The sequence below is a fragment of the Selaginella moellendorffii genome, unplaced genomic scaffold (assembly GCF_000143415.4).
Source record: "Selaginella moellendorffii unplaced genomic scaffold, v1.0 SELMOscaffold_22, whole genome shotgun sequence".
Taxonomy (NCBI): domain Eukaryota; kingdom Viridiplantae; phylum Streptophyta; class Lycopodiopsida; order Selaginellales; family Selaginellaceae; genus Selaginella; species Selaginella moellendorffii.
Window position 1 is genome coordinate 1738422 of NW_003314283.1, and position 21297 is coordinate 1759718.

The 21297-nt window shown below is 53.6% G+C and overlaps 9 protein-coding genes across 16 annotated transcripts; 4 read left to right on the forward strand and 5 right to left on the reverse strand.

The window, feature by feature from the left end:
• Positions 1 to 1988: 1988 nt before the first annotated feature.
• On the reverse strand, positions 1989 to 4512 carry LOC9642401. 4 transcript variants are annotated; one of them, XM_024678629.1, is made up of 8 exons: positions 3385 to 4512; positions 2999 to 3319; positions 2836 to 2946; positions 2709 to 2789; positions 2584 to 2652; positions 2431 to 2526; positions 2241 to 2370; positions 1989 to 2184 (listed from the first exon to the last, which is right to left on the reverse strand). In XM_024678629.1, the coding sequence occupies exons 1-5, from the start codon at positions 4400 to 4402 to the stop codon at positions 2618 to 2620; spliced, it is 1566 nt and encodes a 521-aa protein (XP_024534397.1). In that variant the 5' UTR covers positions 4403 to 4512; the 3' UTR covers positions 1989 to 2184; positions 2241 to 2370; positions 2431 to 2526; positions 2584 to 2617. The 4 variants fall into 4 exon arrangements, with proteins under 4 accessions (XP_024534397.1, XP_024534396.1, XP_002973780.1 ...); XM_024678628.1 differs by having other exon boundaries at positions 3373 to 4512; XM_002973734.2 differs by having other exon boundaries at positions 2848 to 2946; positions 3373 to 4511.
• An 83-nt stretch (positions 4513 to 4595) lies between these two features.
• Positions 4596 to 7637, forward strand: LOC9642843 (inactive protein kinase SELMODRAFT_444075-like). The gene is made up of 10 exons (XM_002973576.2): positions 4596 to 5030; positions 5083 to 5171; positions 5231 to 5328; positions 5388 to 5701; positions 5756 to 6517; positions 6575 to 6732; positions 6791 to 6867; positions 6925 to 7072; positions 7131 to 7283; positions 7336 to 7637. Exons 1-10 carry the CDS (start codon positions 4862 to 4864, stop codon positions 7546 to 7548), a joined length of 2181 nt encoding a protein of 726 aa, XP_002973622.2. The 5' UTR covers positions 4596 to 4861; the 3' UTR covers positions 7549 to 7637.
• Positions 7587 to 8783, reverse strand: LOC9642402 (chaperone protein DnaJ). Its single transcript, XM_002973735.2, has 4 exons — positions 8442 to 8783; positions 8242 to 8398; positions 7998 to 8092; positions 7587 to 7939 (listed from the first exon to the last, which is right to left on the reverse strand). Exons 1-4 carry the CDS (start codon positions 8715 to 8717, stop codon positions 7736 to 7738), a joined length of 732 nt encoding a protein of 243 aa, XP_002973781.2. The 5' UTR covers positions 8718 to 8783; the 3' UTR covers positions 7587 to 7735.
• Positions 8750 to 10594, reverse strand: LOC9642844 (pentatricopeptide repeat-containing protein At3g46790, chloroplastic). The gene has a single exon (XM_002973736.2). It carries the CDS (start codon positions 10592 to 10594, stop codon positions 8750 to 8752), a length of 1845 nt encoding a protein of 614 aa, XP_002973782.2.
• Positions 10595 to 10926: 332 nt separating this feature from the next.
• LOC112347519 lies at positions 10927 to 15065 on the forward strand. Of its 2 annotated transcripts, none has more exons than XR_002992785.1 (17): positions 10927 to 11700; positions 11983 to 12477; positions 12539 to 12749; positions 12818 to 12975; positions 13052 to 13122; positions 13177 to 13282; positions 13342 to 13437; positions 13503 to 13652; positions 13714 to 13750; positions 13801 to 13892; positions 13944 to 13997; positions 14061 to 14157; positions 14214 to 14338; positions 14394 to 14491; positions 14548 to 14613; positions 14662 to 14753; positions 14814 to 14926. XR_002992785.1 is itself a non-coding variant. In XM_024678525.1 (17 exons), the coding sequence occupies exons 1-17, from the start codon at positions 11134 to 11136 to the stop codon at positions 14953 to 14955; spliced, it is 2628 nt and encodes an 875-aa protein (XP_024534293.1). In that variant the 5' UTR covers positions 10927 to 11133; the 3' UTR covers positions 14956 to 15065. The 2 variants fall into 2 exon arrangements, 1 of the variants encoding a protein (XP_024534293.1); XM_024678525.1 differs by having other exon boundaries at positions 14423 to 14491; positions 14814 to 15065.
• A 14-nt stretch (positions 15066 to 15079) lies between these two features.
• On the forward strand, positions 15080 to 16140 carry LOC9642845 (electron transfer flavoprotein subunit beta, mitochondrial). 2 transcript variants are annotated; one of them, XM_002973577.2, is made up of 5 exons: positions 15080 to 15176; positions 15232 to 15522; positions 15585 to 15665; positions 15727 to 15821; positions 15880 to 16140. In XM_002973577.2, the coding sequence occupies exons 1-5, from the start codon at positions 15108 to 15110 to the stop codon at positions 16103 to 16105; spliced, it is 762 nt and encodes a 253-aa protein (XP_002973623.1). In that variant the 5' UTR covers positions 15080 to 15107; the 3' UTR covers positions 16106 to 16140. The 2 variants fall into 2 exon arrangements, with proteins under 2 accessions (XP_002973623.1, XP_024534298.1); XM_024678530.1 differs by having other exon boundaries at positions 15100 to 15176; positions 15227 to 15522.
• Positions 16141 to 16960: 820 nt separating this feature from the next.
• LOC9642846 (cyclin-dependent kinase 11) lies at positions 16961 to 19007 on the reverse strand. 3 transcript variants are annotated; one of them, XM_002973738.2, is made up of 5 exons: positions 18897 to 19007; positions 18771 to 18832; positions 18656 to 18708; positions 18481 to 18591; positions 16961 to 18426 (listed from the first exon to the last, which is right to left on the reverse strand). In XM_002973738.2, exons 4-5 carry the CDS (start codon positions 18534 to 18536, stop codon positions 17100 to 17102), a joined length of 1383 nt encoding a protein of 460 aa, XP_002973784.2. In that variant the 5' UTR covers positions 18537 to 18591; positions 18656 to 18708; positions 18771 to 18832; positions 18897 to 19007; the 3' UTR covers positions 16961 to 17099. The 3 variants fall into 3 exon arrangements, with proteins under 3 accessions (XP_002973784.2, XP_024534295.1, XP_024534294.1); XM_024678527.1 differs by having other exon boundaries at positions 16961 to 18429; XM_024678526.1 differs by having other exon boundaries at positions 16961 to 18591.
• An 11-nt stretch (positions 19008 to 19018) lies between these two features.
• On the forward strand, positions 19019 to 20433 carry LOC9642847 (protein AUXIN RESPONSE 4). Its single transcript, XM_024678529.1, has 2 exons — positions 19019 to 20230; positions 20296 to 20433. Exons 1-2 carry the CDS (start codon positions 19055 to 19057, stop codon positions 20407 to 20409), a joined length of 1290 nt encoding a protein of 429 aa, XP_024534297.1. The 5' UTR covers positions 19019 to 19054; the 3' UTR covers positions 20410 to 20433.
• LOC112347520 lies at positions 20409 to 21220 on the reverse strand. The gene is made up of 2 exons (XM_024678531.1): positions 20914 to 21220; positions 20409 to 20846 (listed from the first exon to the last, which is right to left on the reverse strand). Exons 1-2 carry the CDS (start codon positions 21192 to 21194, stop codon positions 20513 to 20515), a joined length of 615 nt encoding a protein of 204 aa, XP_024534299.1. The 5' UTR covers positions 21195 to 21220; the 3' UTR covers positions 20409 to 20512.
• Between the last annotated feature and the right edge of the window lie 77 nt (positions 21221 to 21297).

The following is a 21297-nucleotide window of genomic DNA, read 5'->3' on the forward strand; positions in this document are numbered from 1 at the left end:
GGAAATCATTACCATTAACCAGACGGAAGAAAATGGACCAGTCTTTGTCACAGCAGTGTTCTGTTTTGGCCAATCTTATCTACACGCTACCTACCAGCACGGCATTAAGCTTTGGAGGCAATAGTTCGATTTCATGTTCTAATACTTTAATATAGAAGCTTGGAGATCCAAGATTGGTCTTAACGATTGTGTCTCCAACCAATTTGGTGAGACCCAAGCTTGTCCTCCATGCCTCTAGGCAAGAGTTACACAAGCTGGAATGTATGGTTTACAGCTATTGAAGATTTTCTATAGCTTATGAAGAGATTAATTCGTGCTCGCGAACTGCATTGGGGAGAATGAAACAATAGTTTTGGGGTGGTTTTTATTTCGTCGGAGAGTACCCGCACCTGGAACTCATGGCTTGAGATTGGGAGAATGAGATTATTGCCAAGGTCAGGAGCGTACATCCCTTGCTCAATTTCCTGGTTGTGGACAATTCAGCATTGGATCCATGCAATCCGTTTGAAATGTTGCAAAAGGAGAGTGTCTGGAGTGCGTTGCCCTTCAAATATCTGTTTGATCCATGAGACAGTAGAAATTACCAAAATGCTGGCCGGTTGGCAAGGCATAATAGAAGTTCGCAAAAGTTTAAATCTGAGCCAAAAAAGTTCCAAGCAGCTTTGTATGCGTTACGCAAGAAATTTATGGGCCAAAGGAAGCAATGCCCAGTATCCAGCGCCCAGATTCCTAGCGCCTCACCATGCTCAATGTTCCCGATGCCCATTCCCAAAGGGCACATACTTGAAGCAGCATCTTACCTCAAGAATCGATTCCTAACTGGGGCGTCCTAAAAAGATGAGCGGAAAATTCTTCCACTCTCCTGTCGAAGTGTGGCTGCGTGGCTGAAGCGCAGCGTCTAAGAAGACGACGCTCTCCAGTTCTATAACGCCGGGATGAAGCTGATCGATTCCTTCACTTACGTGGCTGCGCCCCAGCGAACACTCTCGCCCCGCCAGCACCAGCTGGTGCCGGTCGCGCCATTGAAGGCCACTGAAAGCGCTGCTGCTCGCGACGATGGAATCGCCGAGCAAGACTCGCATGCATTACAGCTGTGGAACCCTCGTCATCCATGGCTCGGCGCGATGACAAAAATGGCGTGAAAAAAGTAATTCCTTTGTCCCAGGCATATTCTCCTATTTTAAAAATAAGGAATTTCCAATAACTTTCGACCAGCCGCTATCGAAGTCTGCCAAGTGTTTCAAGTTTCCACTAACAAGGCAATCTGACTTTGGACGGTGGTGGTAATAAATTTCCATGCTATGAAATTGCAGCTCATAGTCTGGAGAGTGATGAACAAAGTTATTCCATTCTTGCTACTCCACATTTTCACCACCACAGTGACGGTGATTTTCAATTTCTGACATTGATGATCATAGTGTTCCTTGTTTGCTGAGCAGGGCTGTGCAGATTTTATACAAACATGCAAGGGGTTTACCATTAATCAGCCTAAACAATATGGACCAGTCACCCTCACGGCAACGGTCTGTGAGGGCCAATCTTCCCCACACTCTACTAGCACGCCATTATTAACCTTTATGAGCAGCTCTTGGATTGAATGTAATGATGAGCTTACCTGCTGGTATAAGGAGTACAACTTGCTTATGGAGATCAAGCTTAACAGCTGCGTCTCCAACGAACTCGGTGAGCTCCAAGCTTGTGATCCATGCCTCTAATACAGAAGCTGGAATGTACTGCTCTTGAAGATTAAAGGGAAATTGAGCCTAATCCGTGTGTTGCTCCCGTGTTAATCATCACTCCTGGACTCTCCGTCGCTTGGGGAGAATGAAACGATAGTTTCGGGGTAATGTTTTGGTGTTGTTGAGGCATGAGCAGTGTGTGGATAATGGACATACTTGCACCTGCATCAGTGTGTGTGGGCAATGCATGGTTTTTATTTCTCAAGTCGTCTCATTCTTTCAATGGCCGTGAACCAAGGTTCAGTTGCAAAAAAGTCCACGCATAGTTATCTTGTTGATATGATTTTTATAAATATTGCGAGGAATACCAAGCTAGAAAAGAAGAAACCTTCTTGCGCTCAAAGAAGGAATTTGGAGAGATTTCCCTGCTCTCTATCACTAACGCATTCTTTCCTCTTCGTTGTCGTTATCATCCTCGTTCCCCAGAATGCTAATTCCCGCACCTCTGCTCCATCCAGCACAAACAAATAAATAAACAAATGAAAGGCTTGAAATTCTCACCTTATCAGTCCTTAAAACCCTGCTTAATTCCATGGCCAGGACCAAAGGCAACGTTGGGTAATTGCTACTGGACTCCGCCTCACCCCCATCGATCGTTCTGGCCCTCTGCGAAGCTTGTTTGCACCAGCAACTGCGAAAAGTTCTGCATCAGCAGAAGGAAAAAGAAATCACGCGAGCGAGAGGAACTTACGCAAGGATAGTAAGAGTTGATGCTTGAGAAAGCCACACTACTCTGCCATCCAAATCAAACAGAATCTATCCGGCGAACCCACAGTAGTGTATTGAACTGTAAAAATGAAGAGTTACACATGATTTAGCATGGAATCGAAAGTGGCCGGCATACCTGGTTATCATAAAAAAAATCCTCAGCATCGACTTTAACTTGCTGCTTTCACATATGCGACTAGCGCTCCTGTGGGAGAAAACGAAGTAGCTCTCTTAGCGACAAGAAATAAAAAGAGAGCTTACCCTCAGATAAAGCCAACACAGTCTCCGGTGATAGCGCAACGAGAGATTCAGTTCCAGCACCCACAAACAGCACCTGCATCACTGCAATCTCTCAAACTTAAGACACACCCAGCGGTGATACAGACACCTCGCATACAACCTCGGGGAGCAATGGCGCCGTCAACAGAATGCATGTCTTCCGGAACTGCGAGAACGTAGACGGAGTTCTTTCCATCTGATAGCCACAGTGTCCTGACCCCTGAGTAAAACGAGAGAAAAGTGAGGTATACGAACCAAAAGAGTCATTTTACCTCCTGTGTCCGTAGCACACGGAACGACCGCAAGAGAGGACACGCGAAATGGAACCTCAACAGACCTGGTGTCCACGCGCACGACAGCGCTCTTGGATGATCTCGCCCTGCCTTTCGCAAAAATGGACCTCTTAAAGCTCATCAGCTGAAGCTTTCCCGACGAATCAAGAGCCAGAAAAGCAGTCGCCGACAGAGGATGGATTGCCACCACCTGTTCCATACCGGTCAGTGCTACACTGATCGACTGCTGTGCTTCTCTGATCGCCTGCACAGCCGCCTCTTCGCAGTGTTTGAGTGACATAACACCGTTTTTCTGGTGATCTGCAAACACAGGATCGTCTCAGGATTAAGCTTGCACAATCTCCGTGACTTACTAGGTGATGACTTTGCTGCTCGGTGATCACAATCCTTATCACCGCACTTCCCAACTTCCGGCACAAATTCATCATCCAAGCTCGACGAGTCATCCTGGCTCAGGTCTCGGAAACCGTTCTTCTTCACCACCACTGAGTTGAAGAGGTACTTTTCGTACAAGCCATTCAAAGGAGCGTGAACTCGAGTAGCCGCCTGCTTGTTGTCATCGCCGCACGGAGGCGGAAGAGCAGCAACAGTAGAATCGATCGCTAACTTTTGCCTCGCACTCAAACTCCGGCCCTTGACGAGTGGCCGGAGAGGGAAGACGCGAACCCTTCCAATCTCGCCGATAAGCAAGTGCTGCATGGAGAGATGGATCGAGTAGACCGGAGCAGCACTGCAGTCGAGTAGCGCACAGCTGAGGAGGAGAAGCGAGCCACTAGAGTCGCCAGCTTTGGGATCCTGGAGCTTGGCAGCAAACAGCCAGACCTTGCCAGCCACGGGGGAGTGGAGGGCGATGAAGTTGACAGACGCGACCATCTTCACTCCCATATGGGGGATATCGAGCCGGGCAGCCATTCGCGGCGACGAAGAACCCCCAAAACCCCCTGCCTCCAGCGGCACCTGTCTCGTCGTGTCAATCGTGTCGCAGCACCACGCCCGGAGATCCGTGCACGATCCAGTCGTGCCAGGCGATGGCGACGCCACTAGGAAGAAGCTGTGATGGCGGCAAGGCGCGGGCGAGGAGAATTGGCCGAATTGAAGCGCGACGCCATCGATTGTGGGAGATCCGGCATGGCCGCCGCGTACCTGAGCTCGGAGGAAGCAAGCGTCGGAGCAGCCGGGCGCCTTGAGCCGCTTGTAGGATTGCCTGGAGGAGATCGGGGAGGAGGGATTTGAGCTCCCGGGATCGGCGAGGAGCGGCAGGAGGAGGCAAGAGGAGAGATTATCGGATAGAATGGCGGCAGCTACAGCCTTGTCGAAGGGCTCCAGTAGCAGCCTGGCCACGGAATTGGAAGGATCCACTACTCCAAGCCTGCACGCCCGCATCCCATTCCTTGTTGCAATCTAACTCACCCGGAAGAAGCGCGAGACGATGGAGGAGAGCAGCGAGACGAAGACGACACCATTCATCATCGATCCAACGACAAACCCTAACCCTGTCCAATCGAAATTATTCCCCTCCCAAAGGGCGGGTATATTCCGTCGCCGTCTAGACGGAGGGATATTGCGAGGTCCGCTCTTTGCTTTGGCCCCTTGCGCCTAGAAATGGGGAGCTCCTCCGCCGAGGCCAGGGTTTCTGTGGATCGCGATTGCGAGTGCATCCATTTTCATTGCCGTTTTCCTTGCCATGCTGCTGCGCCGGGGAGAATGAAGCATCTCGTGAGCTTTAGTTCTCTCAATCGCTTGCTTCTTCTCAATCATGTCTTTGATCTCTATCACTGCCTGAAAGAGAGAAGCTCTTCGTTAGCGTAGCGAGTTTTGTTCCTGCTCGCCGATCACGCAGCAATGTATGCGTCGCCAAGGAGGATTTTGGTGGTCGTGGATGCTTCCAGGGATCAGCTCATTTCTTCGCAAGCTCTCACTTGGACGCTCAATTCGTTTGCTCGGCCCGACGATGTGATCAGGCTGCTTGGTGTTCTTCTCCAACCGGCCAAAACTTCGCAAGCAATGAGACGTGAGTTTTTTCTTTTCATGCTAGAAAACTTTCATGCTTACTTTCTCGGCAGTGGGACACAAGTCCCGAGCTGATCTCGATCCAGATGTTATATCTGCTGCGAACGAGGACAACTTTGCTAAGCTCAAAGAAAATTCCCAGGCAAGCTTGCCTAGCTTTTCTATAGACAGTAATAAATCTGTTTTATTCTTGTCAAACAGGTTGCTCTGAGCTTCGCCATTATTCGAGGGTTTCAAGCGAGAAATGTATTACTCCGGGATGCAAAGGTTTTTGCTCCGACATGGATTGTTATGGACAGGTCGAGACGATGTGTTGATTTCAATCCTCGTGCATGCTAATGAGCTCAACGCATTGCAGGTTTATGAAGAAGGAAGTTACATATATCAATGAGCTGCTGGAGTGTAACTTGGCAGTCATGGATAAGCACGGCAAAGGACGCGTCGTGAAACTCGTCACTCCCGATAAATGCGATGTGGACTCCAGTGATCTCTTTGAGCTAGAGGTTCCACTCGGTCTGACTAGCATGGATTCCTGCACCGACCACAAGCGCAAAGTGAATTCTTCGCCGGAAAACAACAATGCGAATCAGCGCAGCGCGACTTCTGCAAACGCTCCAGCTGTTAGTGGTGAAGCCACTGACAATACTACATTCGCAAGTGAACTCGTGAAATGTAAGCTCCTGCTTGCTATACTTTCGATCATGTTTCTTACAGTTGATTACACAGCCAACGGCCAGGTGTCAACAATAGACTCCGGTTTCACTGCAGAAGAGTCTGCATCTCTTGGATCATTTCGATGCTTTCTGAAGCTCAGTCCCGATAAGAACTCACCGCAAGGTAGCATAGAGGCAGTCTCGGATCGGCCAAGCTCCGGCACAGGTCCTATTTCTGTACAGCCAGACCGCCGATCGGAGATGCTGGAGCTCTTAGGCGGGCCCAACGAGCTCGAAACCAAGCTTTTCGATAGTTATGTCGAGGAATCATCAATGTTGCTAGGAAGCAAGTTGCACCAAGAAGCCGGCGGCAACGAGGAGGCATTTGTAAAGAACGTGGTCAGTGATCTGGATCGTTGCTTCAGTGTGGTCGAGAACCATGAGGCCAAAGGAGCGTCAGGAAATCAAGGGGCAGCCCCGCTTTGTCATCTGTGCAACAACAAGTCACCACGTTTTGGAACGCAACCAATCATGTTTTCGTTCAGTAAGATCGAAGAGGCGACGAATAAGTTCTCCAAGGAGAACTTGGTGGCCGAAGGCGGCTTTGGATTTGTCTACAAAGGTGTCCTCTCAGATGGGCAGCTGGTTGCTGTAAAGCAACACAAGCTCGCGAGCAGGCAGGGGGACAGGGAATTCAAGGCCGAAGTTGAAGTTCTTAGTAGTGCTCAACATCGAAATCTAGTGACTCTGATTGGTTACTGCACCGAAGGTGGCCGAAGAATCCTCGTTTACGAGTTCGTCTGCAATGGCTCGCTGAATAAGCATCTCTCCAGAAGTAAGTCTTCGCCAGTTTGTCTCGGATTCACGGTACTGATGATTCCTTTTGTTCTAGAGAATCCGAAGCCACTTGACTGGCCCTCAAGACAGAATATCGCCTTGGGAGCAGCCAGAGGGTTGCGTTACCTCCACGAAGAATGCCGCATCGGATGCATTGTTCATCGTGACGTGAGACCAAACAACATTCTTGTGACGCACGATTTCACTGCACTGGTAGGCCTCGAATCCTCGTATTCTGCCCCAGACTAAACTCGTTTTGTGAAACTCGAAGGTGGGAGACTTTGGCCTTGCAAGATGGCAGGCAAGTGGAGACACAGCGGAACAAACTCGCGTCATTGGCACGATCGGGTATGAAGTATCATCCGTTTTCATGTGTCTTCACAAGCTGATTTTCTCTTTTCCAAGGTACGTAGCTCCCGAGTATGCTGAGACAGGACACATTACCGAAAAGGCAGATGTTTACTCCTTTGGATTGGTACTTCTAGAGATCATAACCGGCCGTCCTGCGTTTGATAGCTACCAGCAACCGGGGCAGCAGCATCTACCAGACTGGGTGAGTTTCTCTTTTTCCTCTCTTTTACACCTTGCCTGATACGTTCACGGATTGTCAGGCAACACCTTTTCTGGCAGCACGCGCCGCCCATGAACTTTTAGACGAGAGAATCGACGAGTCCTCGATCGACGAGTACGAGCTTATCAACATGGTGACGGCAGCCAGCCTTTGCATCCAAAAGGACCCAAGCAACAGGCCCAAGATGAGCCAGGTTTGCTCTTCCTTGGCTGTGACACTGTAGCTTATCCCGTTTGTTTCGTCAGGTGGTCAGGTATCTCGAAGGAGACGACAGGGAGACTACTCCATTGTCGCCTCTTGTCGACCACAATGCCAACTTGGAGCTCCTGGTGCCATCCAAGCCCGTCCCCCCGCGCACTTCTGTACAGTTCTTCCTTCCTATCTTGGACAAGATGTTCGAGGAAATCAAGCCCAGGGCCCCGAGGAGATCGAGCATTTCCTATGATGAGATGCTGTGAGAGCACGGGGAGAGCAAATCTTTGTACATAGTCGTGTACAAAACTTAATTTCATTATTTATTCAATAACTTGGTTTGAATGCTATGATACACACCATTTCTACACTGATGATTTACAACGAAGTAAGCTGTCCAACGCTGTAAAATAGCAGCATACCTCTTGATGTTCGTGATAACGAATGGAGCCATCATTGGAGTCCCAGCTCCTTCTTGAGTTTCGTCAGTAGCTCCTCGATATCGTCCATCTGTGACTCTGGAGAGCTTTGGCTCTTCGCTTCGCTCTCCTTTGAAGCGCTGCCGTTCGTTTCGCGCTGCTGCTGCTGCTGCTCTTGAGGAGGAGTGTCCACGTTAAGCTCCTTCTCGAGAAACTCGAGAAACTCCTCTCCAAGCTCCTACAAAACAAAAAAAAAGAGCGCGTCATCTTTTCATTCGGCGACGGGGGCTACTTACAGCAAGCTCTTCCCAGAGGCTCTTTGGTTGCGAATCCTTGGAAGTAGAATCCCTTTTCTGCTGGAACTCAGCTTGCAAATCCCGGAAAAAATCGTCTGCAGCACGAAAAGTTCACAACTTTAGTAGTTGCTTATCAATCCGAAAATGTCTAGTACCAAACGAGACACTCAAGTCTTTGAAAAAATCACCTGGAGCAGCCAGACATATCAAGAAAGAAGAGAAACGAGAGAAACATGTCACACACCTAAGCCATAGAAATCCTCTTCTTCCACTGCTCTCGAACTGGACCTGGAACGTCTCTCGCTCGATCGCTTGCTGGCTTCGTACTTTGCGCGCTTGGACGGATCAACCAGCGTTTGATACGCTTGCTTGATCCGCATAAACTTCTCCTGTGCATCAGGCTGGAGCCAAACAATAAGAAGAAAAAATGCCACTGGAGCTTACCTCTTTGTTAACGTCTGGATGGAGCTTGAGAGCGAGACGACGATAGGCGCGCTTGATTTCCTTCTCATCCGCCCCCGGTGCCACGCCCAGGATGTGATACAAGCTCTCTCCATTCGAAGAGCTCTTCCAATTCTTCGCCGCAGCCGCTGCCACCAAAATGCGGCGCCTATCTCCACGCCAGCGCGGGCTAGCTGAAGAATTCAGCTTCCGGAAGTGGCCGCGCCACGAAATCGATGTAGCATTTCCTAGCGGAGGAATGCCACACGCGCAATGCATGCCCCAGTCGCGCAAGCCCTAAAAACAGAGCTTTAGGGTTCTTGAGCAGAAGAAGAGGAAATGGCGGTGGAGAGCGCGATGTAGGAAGATGAATTCCGCGGCTCCATCCCCAGGACGTGCTCAGCCGCATCGCCGGCGTGCTCGTCGCTGGATTGGACGCTGCTGGCCCCAAGGAGCGACATCCAGGCGAGCGGCTTTGGATAGAAGGGCATGATTTCGATGAGTTCTTGCGCGCGCTGGAGCTGCCCTGTCCGTCCCAGCAGATCGACCATGCATTCGTAGTGCTCGGCGATGGGCTGCATGCCGTGGTCCTCGATCATGGAGAGGAAGTAGTAGCGAGCGTCACGGAGGAGGCCCGAGTGGCTGCAAGCGAACAAGATGCCCACGAATGCGATGGGGTCAGGGCAAATGCCCTCGCGGCGCATCGCCTGGAACCACTGCAGCGCTTGCGATCCTCGCCCCAGCTGCGCGTACGCCTCGATAAGCGCTGTCCAGCAATTCACACTCCGGATCTCCATCGCATCGAACACCGCCTGGGCGTCCTCCGCCGATCCACACTTGCCATACATGTGGATGAGCGCGTTGCCTACCGGGCTGGTGCCAATCTGGAAGCTTGCATCCACGATCCGGGCGTGGAACGAGCGCGCGAAGCCCAGCTGATCAGCCGATCCCACGCTGGCGATCGCCGCCACGATGCTCGCGAATGTGCCCTCGCTCGGCTTGACACCCTCGAGATCCATCCTCCGGAGCAGCGCCACCGCCTGGGCGTGGCAGCCGTGGCTGTGCTCCGCCGCGATCATCGAGTTCCAGGCTATGGAGTCCTTGTGCTGGATCCGCTCGAACGCTCCCCGCGCATCCTCCAGCCTGCCGCAGCGGCTAAACATGTTGACGATGGTGGTGGCGAGGATAAGGTGATCGCCGGCGGCGGCGCCGCTGCTAGCGCCGCCGCCCAGCCGCTCCCCGAGCATGGCCTCGATCCGGGCGTGGATTAGCGCCGCCTGGGTGGGATCTCCGAGCACGCAGCCCGCGGCGGCGATTCTGGCCATGGTGGTCTCGTTTGGGCGGATGAGCCCCTCGTGATCCATCTCCCAGAGGAGGCGGAGCGCGGCGGCGGCGTGGCGGCGATCCTGGCGGGCGGCGTAGGCGGAGATGACAGCCGTCCAGGTGATGACGCTGCGTGATCGCAGTGGCATTTGATCGAACACCTCCCTGGCTTGATCGGGCGCGCCGCAGCGTCCATACATGGCGATGAGCGCATTGCCCACCGCTGGATCGAAGGAAGCGTCGAGGCCGGTGGCGGTCATCCGGGCTTGGAGCTGCGCCGCCAGCGCCACATCGCTCACCGCCTCCGCCAGCGTCGCCAGCGTGATCGCGTTGGGTTCCACGCCCTCCACGTCCATTCTCCGGAAGAGTGCCACCACGTCGCCCCCATAGCCCCGCTGCGCCAGCGCCGCCAGCATTGCGTTCCACGGCACTACCGATCGGTGGTCCTGATCCGGGTGGCGCTGGATCGCATCGAACACGCTCCACGCATCGTCGATTCCTTCGCCGCAGCGCCCATACATGCTGAGCAGCGCCGTTGCCACCACGCCATCGCCCTGGAGCTCCTTGGCCACGATCCGCCCGTGGATCTCTCGCCCGGCCTCCAATTCCTCCGGCGATCGCGAGTGGAGCGCGCCCAGGGCGTTGACGATGGCGATCTTGCCCGCGTCGCCGTCCATGGCAGCTCCCACGCGGTGGAAGATGTCGAGGGCCTCTCGGGGATGCCCGTTGAGGGCAAATGCCGCCATGAGGATGTTCCACGAGTGATTGTTCTTGGGCTGGATGAGATCGAAGACCGCCACCGCATCCTCCAGGCAGCCGCATTTGGCGTACATCTGGACGAGGAGATTGTAGAGGTAGGGCTGGCGATGGAAGCGGCTCGTGTTCTTGAGGATGTGGGCGTGGAGGAGCTTCCCGGCGGTGAGGGCCCTGTCGGCGGCGCACTGGCGGAGGAGATTCCCCAGCGCCGCCGAGTCCAATTCATCCAGTTGCGGCGGTAGCGGTGGTGGCGGCGCTGGAGGAGCGGCGAGAGCCATGGATGTGGGAAGAGTGGATAGAAATTTATAAAGCTTCCAAGCTACATTCTCCCGCCCGCCATGTCATACACCCGCTAACGGGGGTTTATAACCCCCGTGTGGAGGAGCCCTAAAATATCATTTTGGGTGTTTGCTGTGCCAGGGAGGAGGAGGAAGCCATGGCGCCCCGGGCGGCTATGGCGATGGCGATGGCGATGGCCAACAAAGAGAATGCGGCCTCCTGGAGACTTGAACATCCTCGATCCAGCCAACAATCTTGACGAAGAGGACGAGGACGACGACGAAGATCCTCCAATCTCGCGGCCGGCGCAGCGAGCGAACCGAGCTACGAGCGATCGATGGAGGAATCATCGCAAGGGTTTCCAGCGGCGGGCGAAGGCGATGGAGGCTTAGGGTTTGTGGCAGCGGTGTACATGGGTCAAGATCACATCGGCGAAGTGAGGGTGCGAGCACAGTCGCCACTTCCTCCGCCGCTCCTCCTCCGCCCCAGGCCGCCGCCGCATTCGTCGTCATCGTCATCGCCACCACTCCTGGCGGAGTCGCAGTCGCAGCCGCAAGCGATGACGACAGCGACGGCGACGGCGACGACGTCAACGCTGGTCAGCGCGGCGACGACCATCACGGCCGCGACGACGAGCGGGAGTGTGGAGGTTGCTCGATCGGCGCTGGGATCGGGCATTCGCGTCGCCGCCCTCTCGCCGCCCAGCGAGCGATGCCATCCTCTGGTGGTGATCCATACGGTGTCCATGGATCCGGTGTGGTTGAAGCTGGATGATCGGCACAAGACTTCTTCCTCATCGCCACCACCACCACCATCGACATCGCCACGGCAATTGGACGGAGATGGAGCTCGATCGTCGAGCCCACTGCGCCATCTCTACAAGACTTGCATCGAGGAAGCAAAGGTAGTAAAAGATCAAACGCAAAGACTTTGCGCGCCAATCTCCCTCTCTCTCTTGTTTGGTCGCTTTGTTTTGTTTGAAACTTCCATCCTCCAATCCTCCATCCTTTCGTTGACACAACTTGATCTCAATCCATCCCTCCCAGCGGCAATCACAAAGGGAGCGCGTCAATTCACTCTTCCCTCGAATCTTGGAGAAGATTCGTGGCATTTTCTCCTTTCCCTTTTGCTTCCCAGCTCGCGAGATGGTGGTCCTAATTCTCTCTATCGCTCTCGTGTGGCGCAGGCGGCTGTGGTACCCATGGATGGAAACGTGGAATTGCTCCTGGTGGCCGTGAAGAGCGAGACGAGCAGCAATGGGGAGCAAAAGGAGGATGGTTGCTTCTTCTGGGCGTTCGTGCTCCCGCGGGGCCTCTACGCGTCCTGCCTCGCCATGCTCAGCACAAGGTGCCTGGCCATGGTTCTGGATCTGGACGAGACGCTCATACTGGCCAACACGATGCGCTCCTTCGAGGACCGGATGGACGCGCTCAAGGCCCAGATCGACAAGCAGCGCATCCCGCTGCCCAACAAAGGCATGGACGCGCAGAAGCTCGCATGCCTCACCGCCGAGCTCAAGCGCTACTCGGACGACCGTGCGCTGCTCAAGCAGTTTGTGGATAGCGACTGCGTGATCGTGGACAACGGGAGGATCATCACGGCGCAGCTTGAGGAGGAGGTGATGAGACCAGTGATTCGAATTCCGGAGCGCAACATCATTCTCACCCGCGTCAACCCTGCCGTCAGCTAGAAACCATCCGGAAACTCGTTCTCACTTTCTTTTGTTCTTTGGCTTGATCCAGGTGAGAGATACGAGCGTTTTGGTGAGGATGAGGCCGGCATGGGAAGAGCTGCGAAACCACTTGGTGGCAAAAGATCGCAAGCGCTTTCAAGTCTACATTTGTACCATGTCGGAACGAGACTACGCAATGGAAATGTGGAGATTACTCGATCCAGGGGCGCGTCTCATTGAATCCACAGAGCTCCAGCGAAGACTGGTTTGTGTCAAAGCAGGTGAATCAGAGTTCTTTGTTTGTCTTGTCCTTCTTACAAGTTTCTTGACCACTTTTTTTCTTGTATAGGCTCGAAGAAATCTTTATCAAGCATGTTTGAGCAGCTGCATTGCCATCCCAGGATGGCCATGGTGATTGATGATCGTCCCGAAGTTTGGGAGGACAAGGATCAGCCTCATGTTCATACTGTTCCTGCATTTTCTCCTTACTATGCACCACAAGCGGAGGTTGGATCACGGATTTTTTTCCGATCGATCTATGTTTACATGTCCTTTTTTCTCTCTCTCTCTCTCTGCCATGCAGGCTAGTGCCCCGCTTCCAGTTTTGTGGATCGCACGAAATGTCGCATCGAATGTCCGGGCTGGTTTCTTCAAGTAAGTGGCGTTTTGCGAAGAAGGCTGTTGTGGCTAATCCAAATTGAAACATAGGTACTTTGACGAAGTCCTCCCGCAAAAGCTTTCTCAAGTTAATTTTGATACAAACGGCTTGACGCTGCCAGACCCTCCTTCCGCTGCGAATTACTTCACTATCGAGGTGAGCGACACTTACATTTTCCCTCCGGTTTCGAGTTTAAACACTAGCACTCCATGCAGATTGAAAACGTGATCCCAGAGAACAACAACTGTGTACCGAAATATTTCCCCGATGGTATCACGGGACCAGAGGTCGCGATGGCCTTGTCACGCAAGGTAAATCTTGGTGTGAAACAACGCTTGAAGTTGTAATTGTTGCTGCGTGTTTGTTTGATTTGTAGGATCTGCAAAATGGCCACGCACACCAAAATGGAGAGTTAGCTCCAGCAGCCGGTGGCTGGCTGGAAGCGGAGGACGAGGAACAAGCGCAGCCGGATTCACCATCAAACAAATCATGTGAAGCAAAAACTAGTGGAAAATGTCAGCAACAGGTATGTCATTCTCTTTTTCTTATGGTTGAGACGGATACGAACAATACTCTATTTGTTGCAGGAGCATGCAAATGGCAATGACCTAGCAGTCTTAAAAGGTTGTTTTTGCACCGTTCTTCCTGGTTATAGCTGACGCATGGATTTTCAGATTTAGAGAGGCTAACTATTATTGCCAAAGCATTAGATCTTTCAGATCTCCTTGTAGCGCTCAGGGACTTTGGTGACAAATCTAAAACGCAAGTATGTGTTGTCGTTTCTTGCCTTCAACTTGTTTTAAACTGGCTGTCTCAGGTTGAATTCCGGTGTTCTATTCGGCCAGCTCAAGCACTACAATTCTCTGCTGAGGTAAGTTGTTGTCTGCTGGTTTCTCAATTCTCGAAGTGTCAAGCACTCTGGTTCTTCCTGTAGGTGTTTTGCGATGGAATTAGGATTGGTGGTGGTGAGGGAAAAACAAACAAGGAAGCCAAGACTCGGGCAGCTGAGGATGCTTTTAAGTACTTGACAAGTAAGTTTGATGTTTTGCCAGTGCGGTTTTGAGCTGGTATCCTTTGAATGTGGCAGAGTCAAGCGACTTATTACGGCAGGATGAGGACGTAGGCAATGCCAACGCTTCGCATTCCACGCCGAAAGGAAACCATGAGAAGAAGGCTCCAAGCTTCAACGCGGTTGCCGCACTGAGAGACATGGTAGGACAAAAATCTTTGGATTTCATGACCAAGTTCGTTGTTTTCTCTCTTTTAGCTTTATACTTTTTTCTTTTGTTTGAGTAGTGCAAAATCGAAGGATCCAAGGTTGAATACCTGGAGCGAGATTTTTCCAAGGGGATTTACATCTGCGAGGTGAGTGAGCGGTTTTGACAAAAAGCTGGATTGATGAAACAAGGTTGTGTTTCTAGGTGGAAGTTGCCGGGGAAGTTTTGGGGAAAGGCAGCGGGCCTGATTGGGAGTCCGCGAGACACGAGGTAGAAACAAACTTCAATGCATTTTCTCGGGCTTAAGCTCCTCTACAGGCTGCAGCGCAGGCTTTAAGAGCAGTGGCGGCTCCAAAAAGGAGTACACACACAAACACACACAAAAAGCGGTATAGTCCACCACCGGCAAGGTAATGCTTCCTTCCATGGGCAGCAAATTCTTGACTTCTAAGTGCTTGAGGCTTGGCCAGGCTAACGAAGCGAACAAGGAACGGTGATGCGTTGAGGCCACCTCCGGCACCATCGTCAACCAACCGAGCAAGCTCGAGAGAGAGAACCGCTTCTCCAAGAAGGCCGAATAGCTATTATAACCAGCGGAGTAGAAGAAGATGAGATTTTTATATCGACTTGCTTCCAACAAGTCCAAGCACTGTAAGTAGCTAACTTAAAACGACAAACGAGGAGTCCAGGAAGGTCTGTTCCTCGTGAATTTATCTCAAGTTTATTAAGGGCATAGGGCATTCTTTCTTTCGGCTTCTTCCAAGATGAAGGTGATGGTGGCAGTGAAGCGGGTCGTGGATTATGCTGTCAAGGTTCGAATCAAGGCGGACAAGGTACGCTGGATTTGCTGCCGGAAGTGTCGACTGATGGATGATTTTTGCAGCGCAGAGTGGAGTGGAGACCTCGAACACAAAGATGTCGATGAATCCGTTTTGTGAGATTGCTGTGGAGGAGGCACTGCGGATCAAGGAAGCAGGCAGAGCGTCGGAGGTGGTGGTGGTGAGCATGGGAGGCGAGCAGTGCGTGGAGACTATCCGTACTGGCTTGGCAATGGGTGCTGATCGCGGCCTTCATGTCATCACCCAGGATTCCTCCTCCTTATTTCCTTTGGCAGTCGCCAAGCTGCTCCAAGCGCTGGTGTCGTCCGAGCAGCCTCGTCTTCTCCTCCTGGGCAAGCAGGTTCTTCGTTTTTCTTTTCTTTGCATCCTTGATTGGAACTATAACTTTGTTCTTCTTTGAAGGCGATAGATGATGATTGTAATCAAACTGGACAGATGGTAGCCGGGCTCTTGGGATGGCCACAAGCCACATTCGCATCCAAGGTATCCAGTGTTTTTGGAAGTTCTCTTTTTCTCTCACAGTTACCATGATCGATTTGCAAAGGTTTCAATAAGTGATGACAAGGAGAGTGTTTGCGTGGAGAGGGAAGTGGACGGAGGAATCGAGACGATCCAGTTGCAACTCCCAGCAGTCGTAACGTAGTCGCGTTTTCCCTTCGTGTGTGAGTGTGCTTGACGACTGATTCGTTCGTGGCAGGGCCGACTTGAGATTGAACACCCCGCGCTATGCGACCCTGCCCAACATCATGAAGGCTAAGAAGAAGAGCATCCAGAGAGTGACGCCGGAGGAGCTCAACGTTGTCATTGGCTCTGACTTGGAAGTGCTAGAGGTGACTGAGCCACCCAAGCGAAAGGCCGGTGTCATGGTCGCCTCCGTGGATGAACTCCTGGACAAGCTCAAGAACGAGGCTCGGGTGTTCTGAAAGGATCAATGAACTCCCTTCTATTTGACTGCTTCTTTTGTGGACAGTGTGCTAGAAAAACAAAAGAAAGAGTATGGAGGAGAGAAGAATCTGTTTGTCAACTTCCCACCAGCATTGTCTTTCGAAAGCCCAGCTGTGGCGCGGATCTTTGCGGCCTGGCACTGCGTTTGATCCCGTCATGCTGCTTTTGCGTGGCCGCGGGCAGTGATGATCTCCTGGGCATAGTCTTGCCGGCGTCGTGTGGATTCTTGTCACCCATGTAGATGGACACCTTTGTCTGACAACACGATCCCTCCACTTTGGTGAGCTTGGTCAGGACCCTCTCTAGAGAGCTGGCCAGTTCCATGGATAGCGCCTTTGCATCGTCCTCACTAGCGCTTGATCCCTGCGCTCCCATCCCATCGGGGAGCTTGTTCTTGTACACCAGCCTCCCGCTTAGTGTCGCGCTCGCAGACTCGAAATCCATCTCGAGTGTCATATGCTTGTGGTTGCCTGGCCGATCTCGTGCTGTTCTAGTTGTTGGTGGTGTTACTGGATCTCGTGATGTCGTTGCTGGTGGTGGTGTTGCTGGAATGTTTGGCTTTGGTTTGGACGTTAAAGCTAGCCGAGGAACCTCAAGAACGGTCTTGGGCTTCTTCAAGCCTTGCAAGGCAAGCTCGGCGTCAAGCTGGACACCCGTGCATTGCAAGATCCTGTCTCTCTTCGCCAGCAACTCTTTCCTGGCCGTGGCAGCGGCGGTAGTGGTGGTGGTGGCGGCGTTGCTAATCCCAGCCTTGGTTTTGGCCTTGGCAAGATCGAGAGGTGGCGCAGTCTGCACACCTCTGGACTTGGTGAGTGCCTCGGCCCTCCGGCTCGGCTTCTCAAGCCCCTCCAAGAGAATGTCGATGAGGTCCCCGTGAAACGCGGTGAGGAACTCGGGCTTGAGGTTGAGCCGCGCTCCCCTGCGACGCATGACAATCGCGAGAGCCACAAACCCTTGTAAATCCAAACCGTTTCATTGTAACGGCATTGTTGCTGCCAGTGGTGGTGCTGGTAATGGTGGCGGCGGCGTAGGCAGCGGTGGCTCCTGGAACCAAGGATGCGCCAGTGCCGCGCTCGCGCTTATCCTCTTGTCCGGGTCGTAGGCCAGAAGCTGGGCCAGGAGATCCAGCCCCTTCTCCGATAGCATGGGCCTCCCCGCCTGCGCAGCCGGGTAGAGTATCCGGTCCCGGAGAGCGCTGAGCTTGTGTGCCGGGAAGATGAAGCCCGGCTTCTCCAGCTGCGCCGTCCACACCATCTTCTTGATCCGGCGCAGCTGGTCGATCTCCGAGGTGCCCTGGAAGAGCGTCTCGTTGAGGATGAGCTCCGCCATGATGCAGCCGAGCGACCACACGTCCACCGCCGCGGTGTAGTGGTACTGCTCCTCCTGGGTGCTGGCCAGCAGCTCGGGCGCGCGGTACCACATCGTCACCACCTTGTGCGTGTAGGCCTTGATGGGGCTGTCGTAGCGGCGGGCCATGCCGAAGTCGCAGATCTTGAGCTCGCCACCCGAGACTAGGATGTTGGACGGCTTGAGGTCGCGGTGGAGCACCCAGTTTGCGTGGAGGTAGGCCACCGCGTCCAGCAGCTGCTGCATCATATGCTTCACCACCGCGTGCTCCCACGGCTGCGGCAGCGCGGCCATCACGTCCTTGAGGTTCCGCTCGATGTACTCCATCACCATGAAGACGCTGTCCATGTCCTTGCCGATCACCACCTCGCGCACGTCCACGATGGCCGGGTGGCGCAGCGATATGAGCAGGTTGATCTCGCGCAGCGATGTGACCGGGAATCCCTCCGTCTCCTGGTTGTGCATCTTGATCTTCTTGAGCGCCACAATCTCCTCGGTGCGCTTGTCGCGAGCCTTGTACACCACACCGTAGGCGCCCTCCCCGAGCCGCCCCAGCTTCTCAAACTCGTCCACGATCCGGCACTTGCCGCAGGGCGACGAGCACTTGACGTCCTGGACCTCGGGGGTGTGCGGCACGCCCTGCTCCAGATCGCCGTCATCATCCAGCTTCGCTAAACCAGCCTCGCTCGTCTCCGCCACGTCCACCACTTTCACCTCGCTCATCTCAGCCTCCTCATTCACCACTTCCTCCTCCAGATCTGCTACTTCTAGCGTTACCACCGCTGCTACTTCTCCATCACTACAACTTACTGAAGCAGCACGCTCTTGCGAAGTAGTAGCAGGAGCTTGAGCTTGAGCAGTAGTGAGTTGTTCCTCCAGTTGAAGAAGAGAAGTCGCCAAGGGTTTGCTGGGGCTTGGGCTTCGATGCCGCCTCCTGCTACCGCCGCCACTGCTGCTGGAATGGTGGTGAGAGTAAGGATGGTGCCGCCCATCACCATGGCTGTACCTGTGGGACTTGCGATGACGAGAGGACGTAGAACGCTCGTCCATAACCCAGCTCATACCAAAGGAAAAAGAGAGCCCTAAACTCTCATTTGTCCTTAAAGCTTCTACCTACCTGCAAGCAAAAAGGAATGTACCCATGTCTTTGGAATTGAAACTGAATGAAGAACAAAAGAAACCTCATCCTTGATGTTTCGTAGCTGCTCAGCCAGCTCCTCTTTTTTTTGGACTCCTGTCAATAGCATAGAAATCTCTTCTTCTTTTTCTTGTTTCAAGGAAAACAAACACAAATACCTTTGTTGGCGAGGTCCTCAATAGCTTTCGACGATCGAACTGCAAAACGCTGGAACTTAACACTGCCAAATAGAAGAAAAGGCGAAGAATAAAGTGATGCTCGTCTATCCATTTCCTCTGCGCTACCTGTTCGACAGACGCTCTACAATCAGCTCATTTACAACATACTGCAGAGCTCGCTGAAAGATCCCGCTTCCCCTCATAGCCCCGGCTCAAAACCCCACCACACTGGAACCCTAGGTAGAGTTCAGTTGCATTGGTTTTTAGAAAGCCTCCAAAGCGAGATGAGTGATGGAGGCGACCCTGCTACTCCGCCACCGCCACCACCGCAGCAGCCACCACCACCGCTCCAGCAAACACCACCAGTGAAGAAGAAACTGGTGCTAGTGATTGGAATGGTAGTCGCGATTCTGGCCGTGATGGTGAGTGCGCTTGTCAAGGATGACGAAGAAGGGCCGCTTGCAATGCCGGCTGTGGTGCGCCAGCATTTCCTGGGTGGCAAGTTTGTCAAGGTGGAGGTCGGGTGGAGGACGGTGAGAGTATTCGCGACCACGTCGGACCCGGATCAAGCTCAAGAGCTGGGCGATGGAGCACCGGTGGTGGTGTTGCTCCACGGGATGGGTAGCAGCTCTTTCATCTACAGGAAAGTGCAGCCATTGCTGGCGGCGGCGGGGTTTCGCGTCGTCGCCCTCGATCTTCCAGGGTCCGGGCTGTCGGACAAGTTCACGCTCGAGGAATGGAAGCGCGAGCTCGGGGGATTGGAGTGGCTGGCGGCCGCCGCTCGGGCGGTGGTGAAGGAGATCGCGGACAAGGGATTCCTGTGGAGGTTGGAGCAGATGTTCGAGACGGGTGCTCTTCCAGCTGCCGCCACTCGCGATATGCCCGCCGAGAAGGTTGAGATTGTCAAGTGGCCCGTGGGAGGAGACACTCAAGAGCAGGCACAGGCTCTCGCCCAGCTCCTCCGCTCTCTCCTCCCGATCCAAGATCTGGATCTCCATCTGGTTGCCCATGACACGGCCTCAGAGGTGGCGAGAGCTTACTCCGTTGCTACGGCTGCCTCGAGCATGAGAGTGCGCAGCGTCACCATTCTGGATTCGTCTCCGGCGAGGCCGGCGCTGCCCGTCTTGTTGCTGGGCAGCCCGGGAGTGGGATCTGCGTTGCTCCGCTCCACGCTCGCCTACGCGTGGCTCGTGAGGCGGTGCTGCATGCCGACGCTGCCAGTGGACGTCGCCCGGGCTCACGCGTTCTTGCTCCGGCGCGGGAATGGCAGAGCCGCGCTGCTGGAGATGGCGAGGATGGCCAACTCGAGCGTCACACCTTGGCGTGGTGCCGATATCGCAATGCAGCTCTTGTGGGCTTGCGGCTGGTCCGAGCAGTGGAAAACGGAAGGAGAGCGGGCTTCACAGATGCTGGCGCCGGGATCTTTGTTTCGGTGTCACACCGGCAGCCGATGGCCTCAGGTGTGTGTCTGTCACCATTTTTTCTAGCGTCCTCTCGTTGTTACTAACAAGTTCGCATATCTCAGGAGGATGTCCCTCAAGAAGTTTCCGATGCGATCAAGAATCTGGTCTCGTCAACCAAGTCAAAGACGTGCTCCATCCAAGCCGGAGATCCCCATGCATGCACGACGGCCAACTAAACACGTATAGATATCTTCTCCGTATTGAAAGCGGTACCGAGCAATGCTTGAGCTTGAACCAATGGGGGAGCCTCAAAAGCTTGTAAGAAAGCTCGCTTGGGTGTTACACATTCTTGTTCTTCTTCACTTTGGAGGGTGGCCACCGCCCTTTCTTGCGCAGCATCCTCTTCCGCTTGAGCCTCTTCCTCCGGAGCTCCATCCTCTTCTTCTTCCGCTTGAGGATCTCCGCCTCGGACCTCAACGCCGCGATGGGATTGGAGGCTGCGGGCGAGGCTTCCAACTGTGGTGCTCCTTGTTCTTCCTCTAGCTGGGGCACGGCTGTTGGATCGGATGCTGCTGCTGCCGCTGCTGCTGTGGAGCTGGGAGCGCTGGGGGATGATGTGAATCTGAATCTCAGCGCGGGCGTGCTCTGGAACAAGCATTGCGGGCTCGCGTGCCTGCCTCAAACATCATCACTCGCGGCTTCCACGCAATGCTAGAAGAGGTGTGAGCAGAAGCGCTAACCTTGTGGACCATGGAGCCGCCACAACGGGGACCCTTCGCGCCACCGCCGCCACGGCCACCGGCATTGGCATCGCCATAGCCATCTCTATTGCGGATAGATAAACCCCCTCCGTACGGCGGGAATATCCCCCTCGTGTTCGTACACGACGCGCAACGCGCAAGCCAGGACTTTCCTTGTGCTTTTGTGGGTAAGCCGCGTGGTGCTGGGCCGTACCGACACGTACACGATCACTTTTTATATAGATGCCCATCGCCATAGACAGGGCAAACCAAGCGATCATCCAGGCATCTAGAACACTGTAAGTGGCAAGCGCTCAAATTCGAGATCTCAAGCTCGTAGCAGCTAGCCTAGCAGGAGAGGAGAGGATCGATCGGGGCAACAGT